Genomic DNA, 13,351 nt, shown 5'->3' on the forward strand with positions numbered 1-13,351 from the left:
CAACCATGTTGAAATCACCCCCAATGATCCAAGACTCCGCAATGCATGACCAAGAAAGCAGCTCCTTCCATAGAAGGACACCATCCCCTCTTAAATTGGGGCCATAGAGGTTTAAGAAACCAACCTTACACCCACGAATCCAATGAGCTCTGGAGGCAACTATGATCCCATGTCCAATGACCAAGGGGAGCGTCGAAAAAGAAACAGAAATAACCTTTGCTCCAGCGTGCCATTTCTCCTTCTGTTTGCCTGCAATCAGCTCTAGCTCCATGCTCCACGCTGTCCATGCCGATCCTGCTGCCCATGCCGATCTGCTGCCCATGTAGCTCTAGATCTACTGCTCACGCTGCCCTCGGGATTGATGTCAAGCTGCTGCTCCAAACTTGATGTGAGCTCTCGACATTACATTGCGGTGACTCCTTCACGTGACTACTCCAACATTGGTGAAGACTTCCAGAGCTAGATGTGAGTTCTTTGATACTACTCCAACATACTCCACTACAGTGATCTCTCTAATTAGTGCATTACCTCGAGCTTGATGTAGACCATTGTACATCAACAAGTGACTTCTTCAACATTGCTTATTCGATCGGTACCTGAGGTACTTCGCATTGATTGACTTCCCAATTGGTCGTGGTACCTGAGGCTTTTACTTCGACATTGGCGACTCTCCTTCTGGAATTTTGAGAGTCACCATGTGAGTGCTCCATCTAGCTACCCCATGGACTTCACCGACACATCTTTTGGGGCATTCCTGCCTAGCGCTTCTTCGACATCGTCATCGTCTCGCAAGGATGTGCACACGTGTGCAGTGGCTACTTGCAGGACACCTCTTATCATAAAGAGATCTATTTTTTATTACTACATCTTGATGTATTTTGGGGTCCTCTGCCTTGAATAGTCCTCTTAGAAAGATGTATTGATTTTCCTAACATGTCTTGTTATGAAGCCAAGGGGGGATGTACTGTGGGAGCCATATGTATTGGCTTTGATAGGTTTAGAGAGGGATGTATTGTGGGAGCCATGTATTGGCTTTGATAGGTCTATTTGTTTATCAGGCCTGGCCGAGTTTCAGGATGTTGGTATATTCCTAGACCTATGAGCTGGTCATGTAGCCATGCTATAACGTGAGCCTCTAAGCATGTTGAGTCTCAAGCCATGAGAGTGCTTGGATCAACCTCTGAACACGCTCAGACTTTAGCCTCTGAGTTACATAGGGTACACAGTTTGATGACCGTCATTGTCATGTTCTGTTCTTGGTTCCATTTCAATAGTCCCTCACCTTAGACCATCATTGTCATGTTCTGTTCTTGGTTCCATTCCAGTAGTCTCTCACCTTGCCTTCATGGGCGGGTGTTGGAATATGAAGCCAAAGTGAGTCAAAAATGAGTGTTCTGCCTAGGGGGTGTTTTATAGTCTAGTGAGTCCTAGACATGCCACATGTCATATTGGGAGTTATCCCATATACACTATGGCTTTCTCGAGTCTAGTGTTCACTATACAGTGTTGTACTTGTCTTCAGTCTTTTAATATCAGTCAACATCAAGCTCTTTGGGATCATGTGAGTACTTGTCCATTGCTTTCATTTTCTTTCCATTTCATGTCCATTATGCTTGTTATCTTTCCTTTCCATTCCTAGTGTTAGCTTGCTTCTCTCCCTACCACTATGATCTTTTTTGGGTTGATACTATTCATACTCTGATGGCCAGTTGGGCGAGCATGCAAGGGTCCTCCCGGGAAGCCTCTGCCAAGAGGGTTATATTCCTTACGGAGTGGAGGGGCTCACCCTTTTTTTCAGAGACTACATCAGGGTTGAGGTGGCATTTTAAGCCTCAACCTTGGTTTCTGTCTAGCTCATTTTGATTTTTTATTTACTCCTCTAGAGTGGTTTTTTTTCTCAATGCCCAGCATGATGTATTTCCGCAACAAGCTTGCTCACGCAGGGGTTTTTCATACTTAATAAAAGTCTCTTTTATGAAAAAAAAAGATGCACAAAGCTCCTGTGTAAACTTTTCTGAGTTAAAGTCAAGAGGCATCAATAGAGCAGCTATTAAATCCTAGTTTAATAAGCTATCCATTGATCAGTTCTTGTTATCTGAGATTTTATTTTTACCTCTCGAATTATTCTTGTGTTCTTGGAACTTCCTTTGAAACTCTGCTTCAAATCTGTCCAAGGAGTTTAATTCATGATATAACTCCTGCCAAAATTCAGATGAGTATTCAGAAACAATCCTTCAAATTAAGCTTGTTAAAACAACAAACATGCTTCATTGAAAGAGGCTTAGATACAAACATGCATAGCATTCAGGGTCAATAGTACTTCTTACTCCTGTCTCAAGGGCAATTCAGACTGTGAGTTGGCTGATGACATTGCTATTTTTATTGAGGCCTCCTTGCAGTCACTTGATTCTTTCTGGACAGCCTTGGATATTTTTTGCTCAGCTGCAGGGGCACACATTAACTGGCATAAATCCTTTGGCTTTTGGATCAGTGATGAGGACACTCCAGGCTAGGGAGTTGACATTGGTTTTTCCTGGATTTAGAGGGGTGTTCCTATCATGTATTTGGGATGCCAGGTAGGATTGGACATCTCTCCAGCAAAGCAGTTTGCCCCAGTACTAGAAAGTATAAGGAAAAAGCTCCTTTTGTGGAGCTCTGCCAAACTCGACCTTGCATCTACCAGGTTCTCTTGGCCACCTCCTAGTTTGTGTGTTCTTGCTGGTGCCGGTCTAGGGATTGCATCACTCAGCTCATCAGACCAGTCAAGAATTTTTTATGGAGTGGACTTGATGGCACAGCACATGTTGCAGAAAGGGTGGCCTGGGAGACCATTATTCTCCCTACATGTGAAGGGGGCCTTAATGTCATTGACCCGGACTTGCAGTGCAGGGCATTGCTTCGTAAGGTCGTGGTGAGGGGACTCATACTTGGGCAGGAACCTTGGAAGGATTTTTTTTTGGGATGCATTCAGGCTTGCACTTTATGACTGCCATCTTGAAAGCTTGGGGGAGCTTCAGGAACACTCTTCGAAGGATTCCACCTTCTACCGTCGAAGAGATTGATAGGCAGCCGATCATTTGGAATGATAGTATTCTTGATGAGCATGCCAGACCACTGGGCACTTTCCATTACATGCAGTGGTCTAAATGGGAGAGAGGCCCCGCCTACATAGTAGGCACTTGGAAATCTTTTATTAGGCTACCTGAGGATCAGAGACTGCAGTCCGTGAGTCACCTCAGAGGGGTAGCATGCAGGATTTAGCAGATAGATGCAGCCATCCCGGTGGAATGGACAGTTGAGTTGCCTATTACTTCCACCACTTGGATGGGGGCTTTTTCGAGGACATCAGTTCCTTTACAGGTAATCGCTCTCCGAGGTCTCGAGGAAGATGCACTGGTCTTTGATGTTGGGGATGGAGGTTTACTGTCTACATCCAAGGATGGCATTCTTCTTGAGGTTGCCTTTCAGCCTGTCATGATTGTTGGTTTTGTGGACCATGGAGCGGGTTTGCAATGGTACTTAGACCCTGACCCTCTGCTTTTGGCCTTCGGATCCCGGAGGTTGTGGTTATATGGAGGTGCACCTATCAGGTGCTTGCAGTGGGACCCAGAAGAGTGGGAGTGGATAGATCATGGGCACCGAGAGAGGGGGATTCCCTTCTTTTGTTTCACCGTTGGTAATGCGAGGAGGTTTCAGCTGAACAGTAGGGGTTGGATTCCCTCCAGAGCCTCCCATTGGGAAAGCTTCTTCATCACCGCATATTTGCATATAATTTTTTGGAGGAGGCTATGGAAATCCCTCGGAAATAGAAAGATCACTCTTTTCTTTTGGCTTTCTATTCATGGAGGGATTGCAGTGAACCTGTGGAGATCAAGGTTTGGGACTAATCCCACTTGTCCTCAATGTCATTCTGCAGAGGAGTCAGTGCAACATTGCCTTTGGGATTGCAGTTAGGCGAGGACTGTTTGGAAAGGGGTTGCTCGGATACTCAGCATCTTTCACACTTCCCCTTTCTTCATGACTTGGGGCTCGGTCTTATGGTTATCTCTTACCGGGCCCCACGTGTTTTATGAGGGTGAGCCTTCTTCTTGGGCACGGCACTCTCGGTCCGCTGGCAAGTGATAGAGCCTAGCTCTCTGTAGGATGTGCCACTTACTCCCTTCAGAGCTTCTCATGTTTCAGTAAAAACCTCTTGGGAGATTTTGGCTAGCATTTCCTCTTGGCACATTTGGAGAGCCAGATGTACTGAGGCCTTGGATGGCACCCAAATACACCCATCACAGGTGTTCACGCGTATTTGGACTGACACAGTTCATACTTTGATAGCCATATGGGCTAGCATGCAAGGCCCCTCACGGGAAGCCTCTTCTAGAAGGACTATATTTCTTCGAGTTTTGAGGGGTTCTCCCTTTTTCTCGGAGGTTTCTACCAGATTGAGATGGCACTATCAGCCTCAATCCTTTCTTTTTGGCTCTTGAGCTTTTCGTGCATTGCATGATGTATCCCGTATGGAGCTTGCTCTAACGGTTTTTCTTTAATACTTAATAGAAGTCTCTTTTTGCAAAAAACAAAAAAAAAGTACTTCTTAAAGTCCCAACAAACTTGTAAAACCTGCCAAGCATATAACTAATGAGACACCACACCCCCCCCGCGCCCCGACACACACACATTCCTCCAAAAAATCAAGAAAAGGAAGTACATACCAAGACTAATACTTGGATTAAATGCACATAAACAATCTTGAAAATTACACAAATGAATCTCTTAGCCGGGTCCTCTCCCTTGTCCTCATCAACCTCCTTGAAAACCAGCTCGTCAACCTGATGTGTAGTATGGTCCATACCCACCTCTTCAAGAAAGTGGTTGCTACATGGGGCTAAGGATAGTAATATGGGGTCCCGATTGATTGGGTTTAGGAGCTTGAAGAAAGGGAGATTAGGAAGCAATTGTCTCCAACACATTGAGAAGAGCAGCATAGGGTAAAGATGCAGTCACAAGAATGTCAGTGCGACTCTTTGAACAGTAGCGAGGGGTTCTCTAGTTGGATACCTGACAATAAAAGCTTCCTCAACCCGTTGAGATATCTATATTTGAAGGCATAATGTCCCTAGATTTCACAAAAAGTACAAAAATAGATAGAACTTTTTATCGGAGGGACATCCCCAATGACCATGAGTAGAAACTCTGCACTCAATTCACCATAGACCACCTCTGACTTGGGTTTCAAAAAATGAGAGCTCCTCAAACTTTGTTCTTTCTTTCAACCCTTCTTTGATTTCTTCCAATTTCTTCTTGAGACGATGCCATTCAGATGATCCCACCTCAATTGGAAAGGAAATGGATTCCAGATGAGTTAGTTTGGTGTGTGCTAGTGAGTTTTAGTGTGAGTTATAGTCTACTGTGTCCTATGGCTGCCACATGTCACATTGGGAGTTATCCCATATGCGGTCTAGACATGCACCCTGGAATAGGAAACCTCCAGCTAAGAGGGCTCAGGTAATGGTGAAGCGTAGGAGACAAAGTTGACCCTCCATCATTCGGGCAAAAAGGGGACAAATGGAGAAGAAGGCAGACCAGATCCAAATCAGCTCCAACAGCTCTGAAGGTGAGGCTGAGGGAAGTAAGATGGGAAGAACCGAGTGGAAGGGAGCTCTATCTTGGAGGAGAGGGGAGCTTCCATTCGCGGGCTTCTCTCATCCTCTAGGTAGAGCGAGGAGAAAGGAAACCTAGGAAGGGAGGCTCTGATACCACATGAAGGTACATGGTGGAGAGGGAGAGAGAGAGGGTAGGCTAGGGAGAGAGATAGTGATACTCAAAGAGAGATATAATGAAATGGAAATGAAATGATAAGAGCAATGAACCAAAATGAAAGTACTCACATGCAGACTAAAGAGCTTGTAGGCTTGATACTTGATTGATTTGACACTAGACAAGTACAGCTCTTATATAGAGCACACACACACATATGAACACCAATGGCCTATGCTCCAAAATTTTTCCTATAATGCATGAAATTGTCGTTGGCACTCCGCTAATCATATCTCTCTTCTAGAGCAACCATTCTCTAATTCCTCTTAGGAAAGGCTGGGCGACACCTCAAGATACCTACAGTCCAAGCTTGAGCTTAAATGGTCCACGGCTTGAGGAGAAATCAACAACAAACCAGTCGCCCTTCATGAGATTGGCTATGGCGACCAAAGGGACATTTCATCTATCCTCTTCTTTGCTTATACGCTTATATAAGGGCTTTCATTTGCCACAAAAAGCCCCTTATTTGGACTTCTAAGGAGTGAGAATTGAAGCCTCCAATCTTGCTGTGTTTTTTGCTAGATTTTTTGTCAGTTTTTGAAGTGTAATACTTGGCCAAGTCAACTAAAATTCAGGGCCTTTGCTGTTGGCTGATTGTTTACTGAGTGTTGACTCTGATCTAGCCTTGTGAGTAGACGCTACCCATATCTAGGGTAAGACCCTCAAATATTGCCTCGACTGCAAGCTGAGTGTTTCTAGGGCACTTCCCTGCAACAAAATTTGAAAAGCCCTAAATTTGGCAACACTTTCAGTGACTCTCCACCCGCCATTTTGAGAGTCATGATGTAATCACCCTTGGTAGCTGCTCCCATGAACGACATCGACGTATCTTTAGGGACATCCTCACCTGATTCTTTACCGACATACTTCTTCGGGATGTGCGCTCTTATGTGCAGCAGTTACTTGGGGTCATTTACGGGTTCTCTACCCTTCCTATGCATAAAATGAGTTGGTCTCCTAGACCTCTGGGTTGGTCATGCATCCATGCATGATGAGCCCTCTGACCCATGCTAGGTGAGCCTCTAATTCTATAGCATGCTCACTTGTCCCTGAGTTAGCATGAGAGCCATGTCTAGCTCTTGACCATCATTTCACAATTCGATGACCGTCATTGTCATGTTCTGTTCTTGGTTCCATTCCAGTAGTCACTCACTTTTCCTCCATGGGGGGGTGTTAGAAAATGGAGTCAAGATGAGTCAGTTTGGTGTGTTCTAGTGAGTTCTAGTGTGTCCTATGGATGTCACGTGTCACATTGGGAGTTATCCCATATGTATTTGTGTTCATATGTGTGTGTGTGCTCTATATAAGAGCTGTACTTGTCTAGTGTCAAATCAATCAAGTATCAAGCCTACAAGCTCTTTGGTCTACATGTGAGTACTTTTATTTTGGTTCATTGCTCTTGTCATTTCATTTCCATTTCATTATGTCTCTCTTTGAGTATCACTCTCTCTCTCCCTAGCCTACCCTCTCTCTCTCCCTCTCCACCATGTGCTTTCCATAGTAGGGGATTTTCTCTTGACCTTTGTGAGCTTTGGATGAAGCTTCGTCCTCCTTACCTTCCTCCTTCATTGCTCTTTGCTTTGTACTTCTTCGTGACTTGGATCCACCAGCCACCACGGACCTTGTTGGTATAAGTCAATGAGAGCTGCAATGAAGTTGGTAGCTTTGGCAACCGTTCCAATGGGTATACTTTGAGCTCATCTTGAAGACTTCTTGTATTGTTGTCGCATGTGTTGTACTTCATTGGTGGGACCTCCGTCACCACCAACAGTCATCAAGAGTCACACCATGGTCAAACCTTGTTCACACCTAGGTCACACCTTGTTCACATCTTGGTCACCGAGTAGCATGTCAAGGATGGGTAGACCTTGTTCACACTTGGGTCACCCCTTGTTCACATCTTGGTCACTCGAGCGACCTATCAAGGATGGATAGACCTTGGTCACACTACAGTCAGACCTTGCTCACACTATCAGTACGAGACTAGAATGGTACATGACTTGGACTAGAGCAGTACATGACTCGAGGAGTACAGGACTAGATATGCCAAGCCTCTGGACCGACCTTGGTGAGAGATGACCTGCCCTCCGTCATCCGCCCTTGGTCAAAGTGAGTACCGGCGCACTCCACCAACTAGTGTCAGGTGCACATTGAATAGACATGAGTATATATGGAGTACTTTACTGATTGACTCGAAGGAGGTTGGGGAGTTGTAGAAGCCATCAAGTGACAAAGCGGTGGAACAGCTAAGGATACAGGAAGACAACCAATAGGAAGGAGGGACGTTTCTAGTGACGGGAAGCCGATGAGGGGAGGTGAAGAGGGGCAAAGGAGGGAGGATGGGGGGCATTCCAGCATAGGGCATGAGTGAGTGAGAGAGGCTAGAGTCAAGAGCTCGCCTAGTGTGTATATTCCTTGGTGTATCAGTGGTATGGTGTAACTCTCATGAGCGCATGATTCATTCCTTCTAATGAGCTATGATTCTTCTCATCTCTGCTCGCTCCTCTAACATCTCTTCCCTGAGTGTTCTCCTCCCCTCCTCTCCCTTCACCTGGTATAACGGACCCTGTGTCATGTGGCTGGAAATTCTATTCCGTTCATGTCAAGGGTTGGGTCTTGTGATTTTGTTCAGCTTTAGTATTTCTCTTGCTCACACCACTCTTGCACTTGTATCGCTCGCACATCATTGACACCATTGACCAACACTCGCACCACGTACCATCCGTGATACCAATGGCACGTCTTGCTTGCTCCGCGCACCAGTGGCCCTAGGTCTCCGGTAAAATTTTTAGAAGTGGTAGACCCCCCCTCCCCCCCCCAGACAGTTTATGGCTGGACACTACTGGTGTTGAGTAGCACAAGTGAAGTGGTGTTCTAGGGTCCTAGAGAGAGAGGTCTTAAGCCGAGTAGTTCTGAAACTTTTGAAGGAGTTAGTGAGAGAACTAGGAGGTACTTGAGGAGGGTGGAGAAAAGACTTCTGATAGACCAATGTGTGACGGGGAGTTCGTGAAGTCCTCAGGGCTAGCACAAAGTGAGCTCATTGGAGCAGTAGAGCCAAAGCAAGTAACTTCATCGACACTGTCATTGACTTGGATCAACGGGATCCTTGGTGTTCATATCGAGATTTTGGAGAAGAAGAAATACAAAGTAAAGATTGGGTGAAAGAGGAAGGTACGAAGGATGAAATCTCCTTAAGAACTCATCAAGGTCAAGAAAAACCCTCTCCTCCTCTTGCAACGATGTCTTCATCAATAACCACTTCTGTGGGAGTGGTGACTCCTCCCAACTCAACATCTGCTGGTCAAGCTGGTCAAGCCGCTATCTCATCTGTTATGCATAGCCCTAGGTTTCTAGCGAACATTACTTCCACATCCATCCCACTCGAAGGTATTTTCGCTCCGGCCATGCCTTTACCTACTATGAATGTTTCATCTCCCTTTCCTTTTTTTTCAAGAAAATTACTTCATTAAGTATGAATGAAAACCGCAAGGGTAAGCTTAAATGTGGGAGTACATTATGCAATGCATGAGGAAAAAACAACTTAAAATGAGCTCATAAAAAACCAAGGCGGAGGCTGAAAATGCCACAACCTTGAGGGAGACTTCGAGAAGAAAGGAGATCCTATCCAAACTCTGAAAAAAGTAACTCTCTTAGAGATAGCTGCTCTACCCTGCATGCTCGCCCATATGGCCATCAAAGTGTGTACTGTGTCGGTCCAAATACCGGCCATAACCTGGGAAGGGTGAACCTGAATACCCTCCATAGCCTCTGTACACCTGGCTCTCTAAATATGTCAAGCTGCAATGCTAGCCAGACTCCCAAGACGTGTCTACTGAGGCATGAGCAGCTCTGAAAGGAGTGAAGGGAACATCCTGGAGGGAACAAGACTCCACTGAGTGTCGCCGTACAATGAGAGGTGGATCTGAATCATGTTCCTCGAAAAACACTTGAGGGCTAGTAAGAGATAGCCAAGCCACTGAACCCCAGGTCATCTAGAAAGTTGTTGTGTGAAAGATATTGAAAATCCTAGCAACACCTTTCCAAATCGTTCTCGCCTGTCTGCACTCCCAAAGGCAATCTTGTACTGACTCAACTACAATCTGACAACGAGGACAAGTAGGGTCAGCCCCGAATCTAGATGTCGGATCTCCACAGGTTCACTGCAATCCCTCCATGAATAGAAAGCCAAGAGAAAAGAGCGATCTTTCTATTCCTGAGGGATTTCCAGAGCCTACGCCAAAAGTTTTTCCGCACAACTACAAAAATCTGGAAACAATCTAAATGCGGCGCTCTCGAGGGCCTCCAACCTCTACTGCTGAGCTGAAACCTCCATGCATTTCTAACTGTATAGTGAAAGAAGGGGAAGCTCTTTTCTCGGTGCCCCTCATCAATCCATTCCCACTCCCTTGGGCCACACTGCAAGAACCTAGTAGGGAAACCACCATATAACCAGAGTCTCGAAGACCCTAGTGCAAGGAGAAGAGGATCGGGGTCAAGATACCACTATGAGTCCGTTGTTGAGATATCGAGCTCCACTCGCGATATGCCAAGGTGACTGTTGTGCATTTATGTCACCGACTTGTTAGCTGGAGATGCGGTTGGTACACCGCCCACGAATAATAGCTGGATGACAGCTATCCTTATCTACTCTAGTTGCTTTCCTATTTCGAGTTTGGGAGCAAATCTCTGCAGGTAGCACAGCCAGAAGTCCAAGAGTGCACTGTCTCAGATTGAGACGCCCTTCGCGGTGTGGCGAGAGTGCAGTAGATTTTGGGGCCCGTTTTGAAGGCGGAAGTTCTTCGCAGGCACTCAGAAAAAGGCCCTGTTTTGGCTGTGCGACCACTGCGCGGCTAGTCGGTGAAAAGTTGCCGCAGAAATTGCATCGTATGCCTGTGTGCAAAGATATTGGGAGTTGCAGAATCATACTTGTTGCCTGTTGATGCAAAATCGTCACAGGGAAGTGACTGTGTGGTGAAATACCACTTTCGTCAGTTTTGCAAATCTGCCCGTGTGAGGCAAAAGCTGTGTTTTTTGCAGTGACAGAATATTTTGCAGTGTTCTGTAATGGCATCTGATTCTCTTTCACAGATTGTCACTGAAAAGCTTGACAAGAACAACATCCAGGCATGGAAGTTTAGAATGACGAATTTCCTTATGGGAAAAGGCTATTGGGAGTTCATTATAGGAAATGAAGAAGAACCTGTTCTTCCTAATGTTCCCAATCAACAGGAAATGCAGGCATTTAAAGGATGGCATGAGAGAGCCAGGAAAGTTATGTACTGGCTGTCTATCAGTATTTCGGACTCCATGATTGTGCATATTCAGGATGCAAGTACGCCAAAGGAGGCATGGGATACTTTGGAAAAAATGTACAGCAGAAATACGCAAGCCAGGAGAATGCAACTCAAACATGAGTTGCACAATGTGCAGAGAGAAAATTTGAGCATAAATGACTACCACATGAAAGTGAAGAAAATTGCAGATGCACTTGCTTCCATTGGGTCGCCAGTGGAAGATGATGATCTAGTTTCTGTGACCTTGAATGGTCTAGGAAAGGATTATGCACAGTTCCAGACATCCATTGCCGTCCGTCAAAAATTTCCTGATTTTGAAGAGTTGTTTGCTCTTCTAATTTCTAAAGAGCAGAGAAATGGGGGTGCATCTTCTTCAGCAGGAACTTCAAAAGAAACTGTCTTCTACTCAAATGCTGGCAGAGGTAGAGGCAAAGGTAGAGGAGGCCGATCTGCAGGCCGTGGTAGAAATCAGAATATGCAGCAAACGCAAGAAAACCAGTCCTATGCAGGAGGACGTGGTAACTCTAGAGGCAGGGGGAGCCAAAGAGGCCGTGGTGGATGGCAGAGAGGCCAAAATGCAAACAGCAATGTTGAATGCTACTATTGTGGCAAAATGGATCTTATGGCTAAGGACTGCTATAAAAAGCAGAATGACATTATGAATGGAAAATTGCAGCGAGGCAATTATGCATCTTCTAGTAGGCAGGGTGATGACAGAAATGAGCATCTATTTATGATGCAGCATATGACCAATTCTGTGACAAGTGCAGAAGAACGAAATGATGTGTGGTATGTTGACTCAGGTGCGTCAAACTACATGACAGGTCATGCAGAATGGATGCAAGATGCAAGAAAAATGGAAAAGCCAGGATTTGTGGAGACTGGTGATGATACTGCACATCCTATTGTGCAGATTGGTAAAATTCCTTTGTCTATGCAGGATGGGAAAAGGAAATACATGTCCGATGATGTATTTCATGTCCCGAACATCACCAAGAACCTGGTTTCTGTTGGTCAAATGGTTGAGCAGGGCTTGCAGGTTAGATTTAATCCTCATGGATGCTTTGTTGAGGATATGAAAAATAACGGTCGCTTGATAGCAAAAGGAAAGAAGAAGGGCAGGATGTTTACGTTGGATGCGGACATGCCTGAATTGAGTGCAGCAATGTTTGCACATGGGACCGGTGTAGTTGCAGATATTGATATCTGGCACAAACGCATTGGTCATGTTAATATACAGCAACTTAAATCAATGCAAGCCAGAAATATTGTTGCAGGATTGCCAAAATTCAAGGTTGCAGAAATGCACAAGGTTTGTGAAGCCTGTCAATTTGGGAAACAGGCAAGAAAACCTTTTCCTAGGCATGTTCAAGAGAGTAAAAAGCCATTGGAATTAATCCACTCTGATGTGTGGACTACTAAAGCTGCATCTATTGGAGGCTGTCACTATTTTGTCACATTTATTGATGACTTCAGCAGAAAACTTTGGGTGTATTTTATGAAAAAGAAAAGTAAAGTGTTTGGGCACTTCAAAGCTTTCAAAGCTATGGTTGAAAAAGAAGCAGGCCTGCAAATAAAATGCCTAAGGTCAGATGGAGGGGGAGAGTACCTCTCAAATGAGTTTGCAAGGTTCTTGCAGGAGCATGGTATAAAGCAGCAATATTCATGCAGTCATACCCCACAGCAAAATGGAATTGCAGATTGAATTGCAGAACGGAAAAACAGGCACATTGGAGAGGTATCTCGGGCTATGCTAAATGAAAAAGATCTACCAGCCCTTGGGTGGCAAATGATGTAGCTGCTGCTCCTCCCCGTTCCCTTGCTCCTCCCCCTCCCTCAGCCCGTCTCTCTCTCCCCTCAGCCTGTCCCTCGCCCCCTCCCTGCTGCTCCCCCCCCTCCCCTCCTGCTGCTCCGCCTCCTCCCCCTGCCTGTCCCTCGTTCCCTCCCCCTGCCCTTCCGCCCCCTCTCCCTGCTTCCGCCCCCTCCCCCCTGCTGTTCCGCCCCCTCTCCCTGCCTCCGCCCCCTCCCCCCTGCTGCTCCGCCCCCTCCCCCCTGCCTCCGCCCCCTCCCCCCTGCTGCTCCGCCCCCTCTGCCTGCCTCCGCCCCCTCCCCCCTGTTGTTCCGCCCCTTCCCCCTGTCCCGCCCCCTTCCTTGCTTGCCCCTCGCCTCCCCCCTGCTGTCCCGCCCCCTCCCTGCCTGCTCTCCCGCCCCCTCTCTTCCTCTCACTCCTGCCCTTCCCTTCTCTCCTT

General features: G+C 46.2%; 1 protein-coding gene across 3 annotated transcripts in view; it reads right to left on the reverse strand.

Annotated features, from left to right (window-relative positions):
• Window positions 1–13,351, reverse strand: part of LOC147898350 (protein PSK SIMULATOR 1-like) — a 171,742-nt gene that overhangs the window by 58,828 nt on the left and 99,563 nt on the right. For all 3 annotated transcript variants that reach the window (XM_087379661.1, XM_087379659.1, XM_087379660.1), the window contains one exon: window positions 2,114–2,198. In XM_087379661.1, the coding sequence (XP_087235787.1) occupies window positions 2,114–2,198 (85 nt within the window). The remainder of the gene's footprint in view (window positions 1–2,113; window positions 2,199–13,351) is intronic.

This window comes from Dipteris shenzhenensis, chromosome 9 (assembly GCF_047967505.1).
Source record: "Dipteris shenzhenensis isolate YYH24624 ecotype China chromosome 9, Dip_SZ_1.0, whole genome shotgun sequence".
NCBI classification, from domain to species: Eukaryota; Viridiplantae; Streptophyta; class Polypodiopsida; order Gleicheniales; family Dipteridaceae; genus Dipteris; species Dipteris shenzhenensis.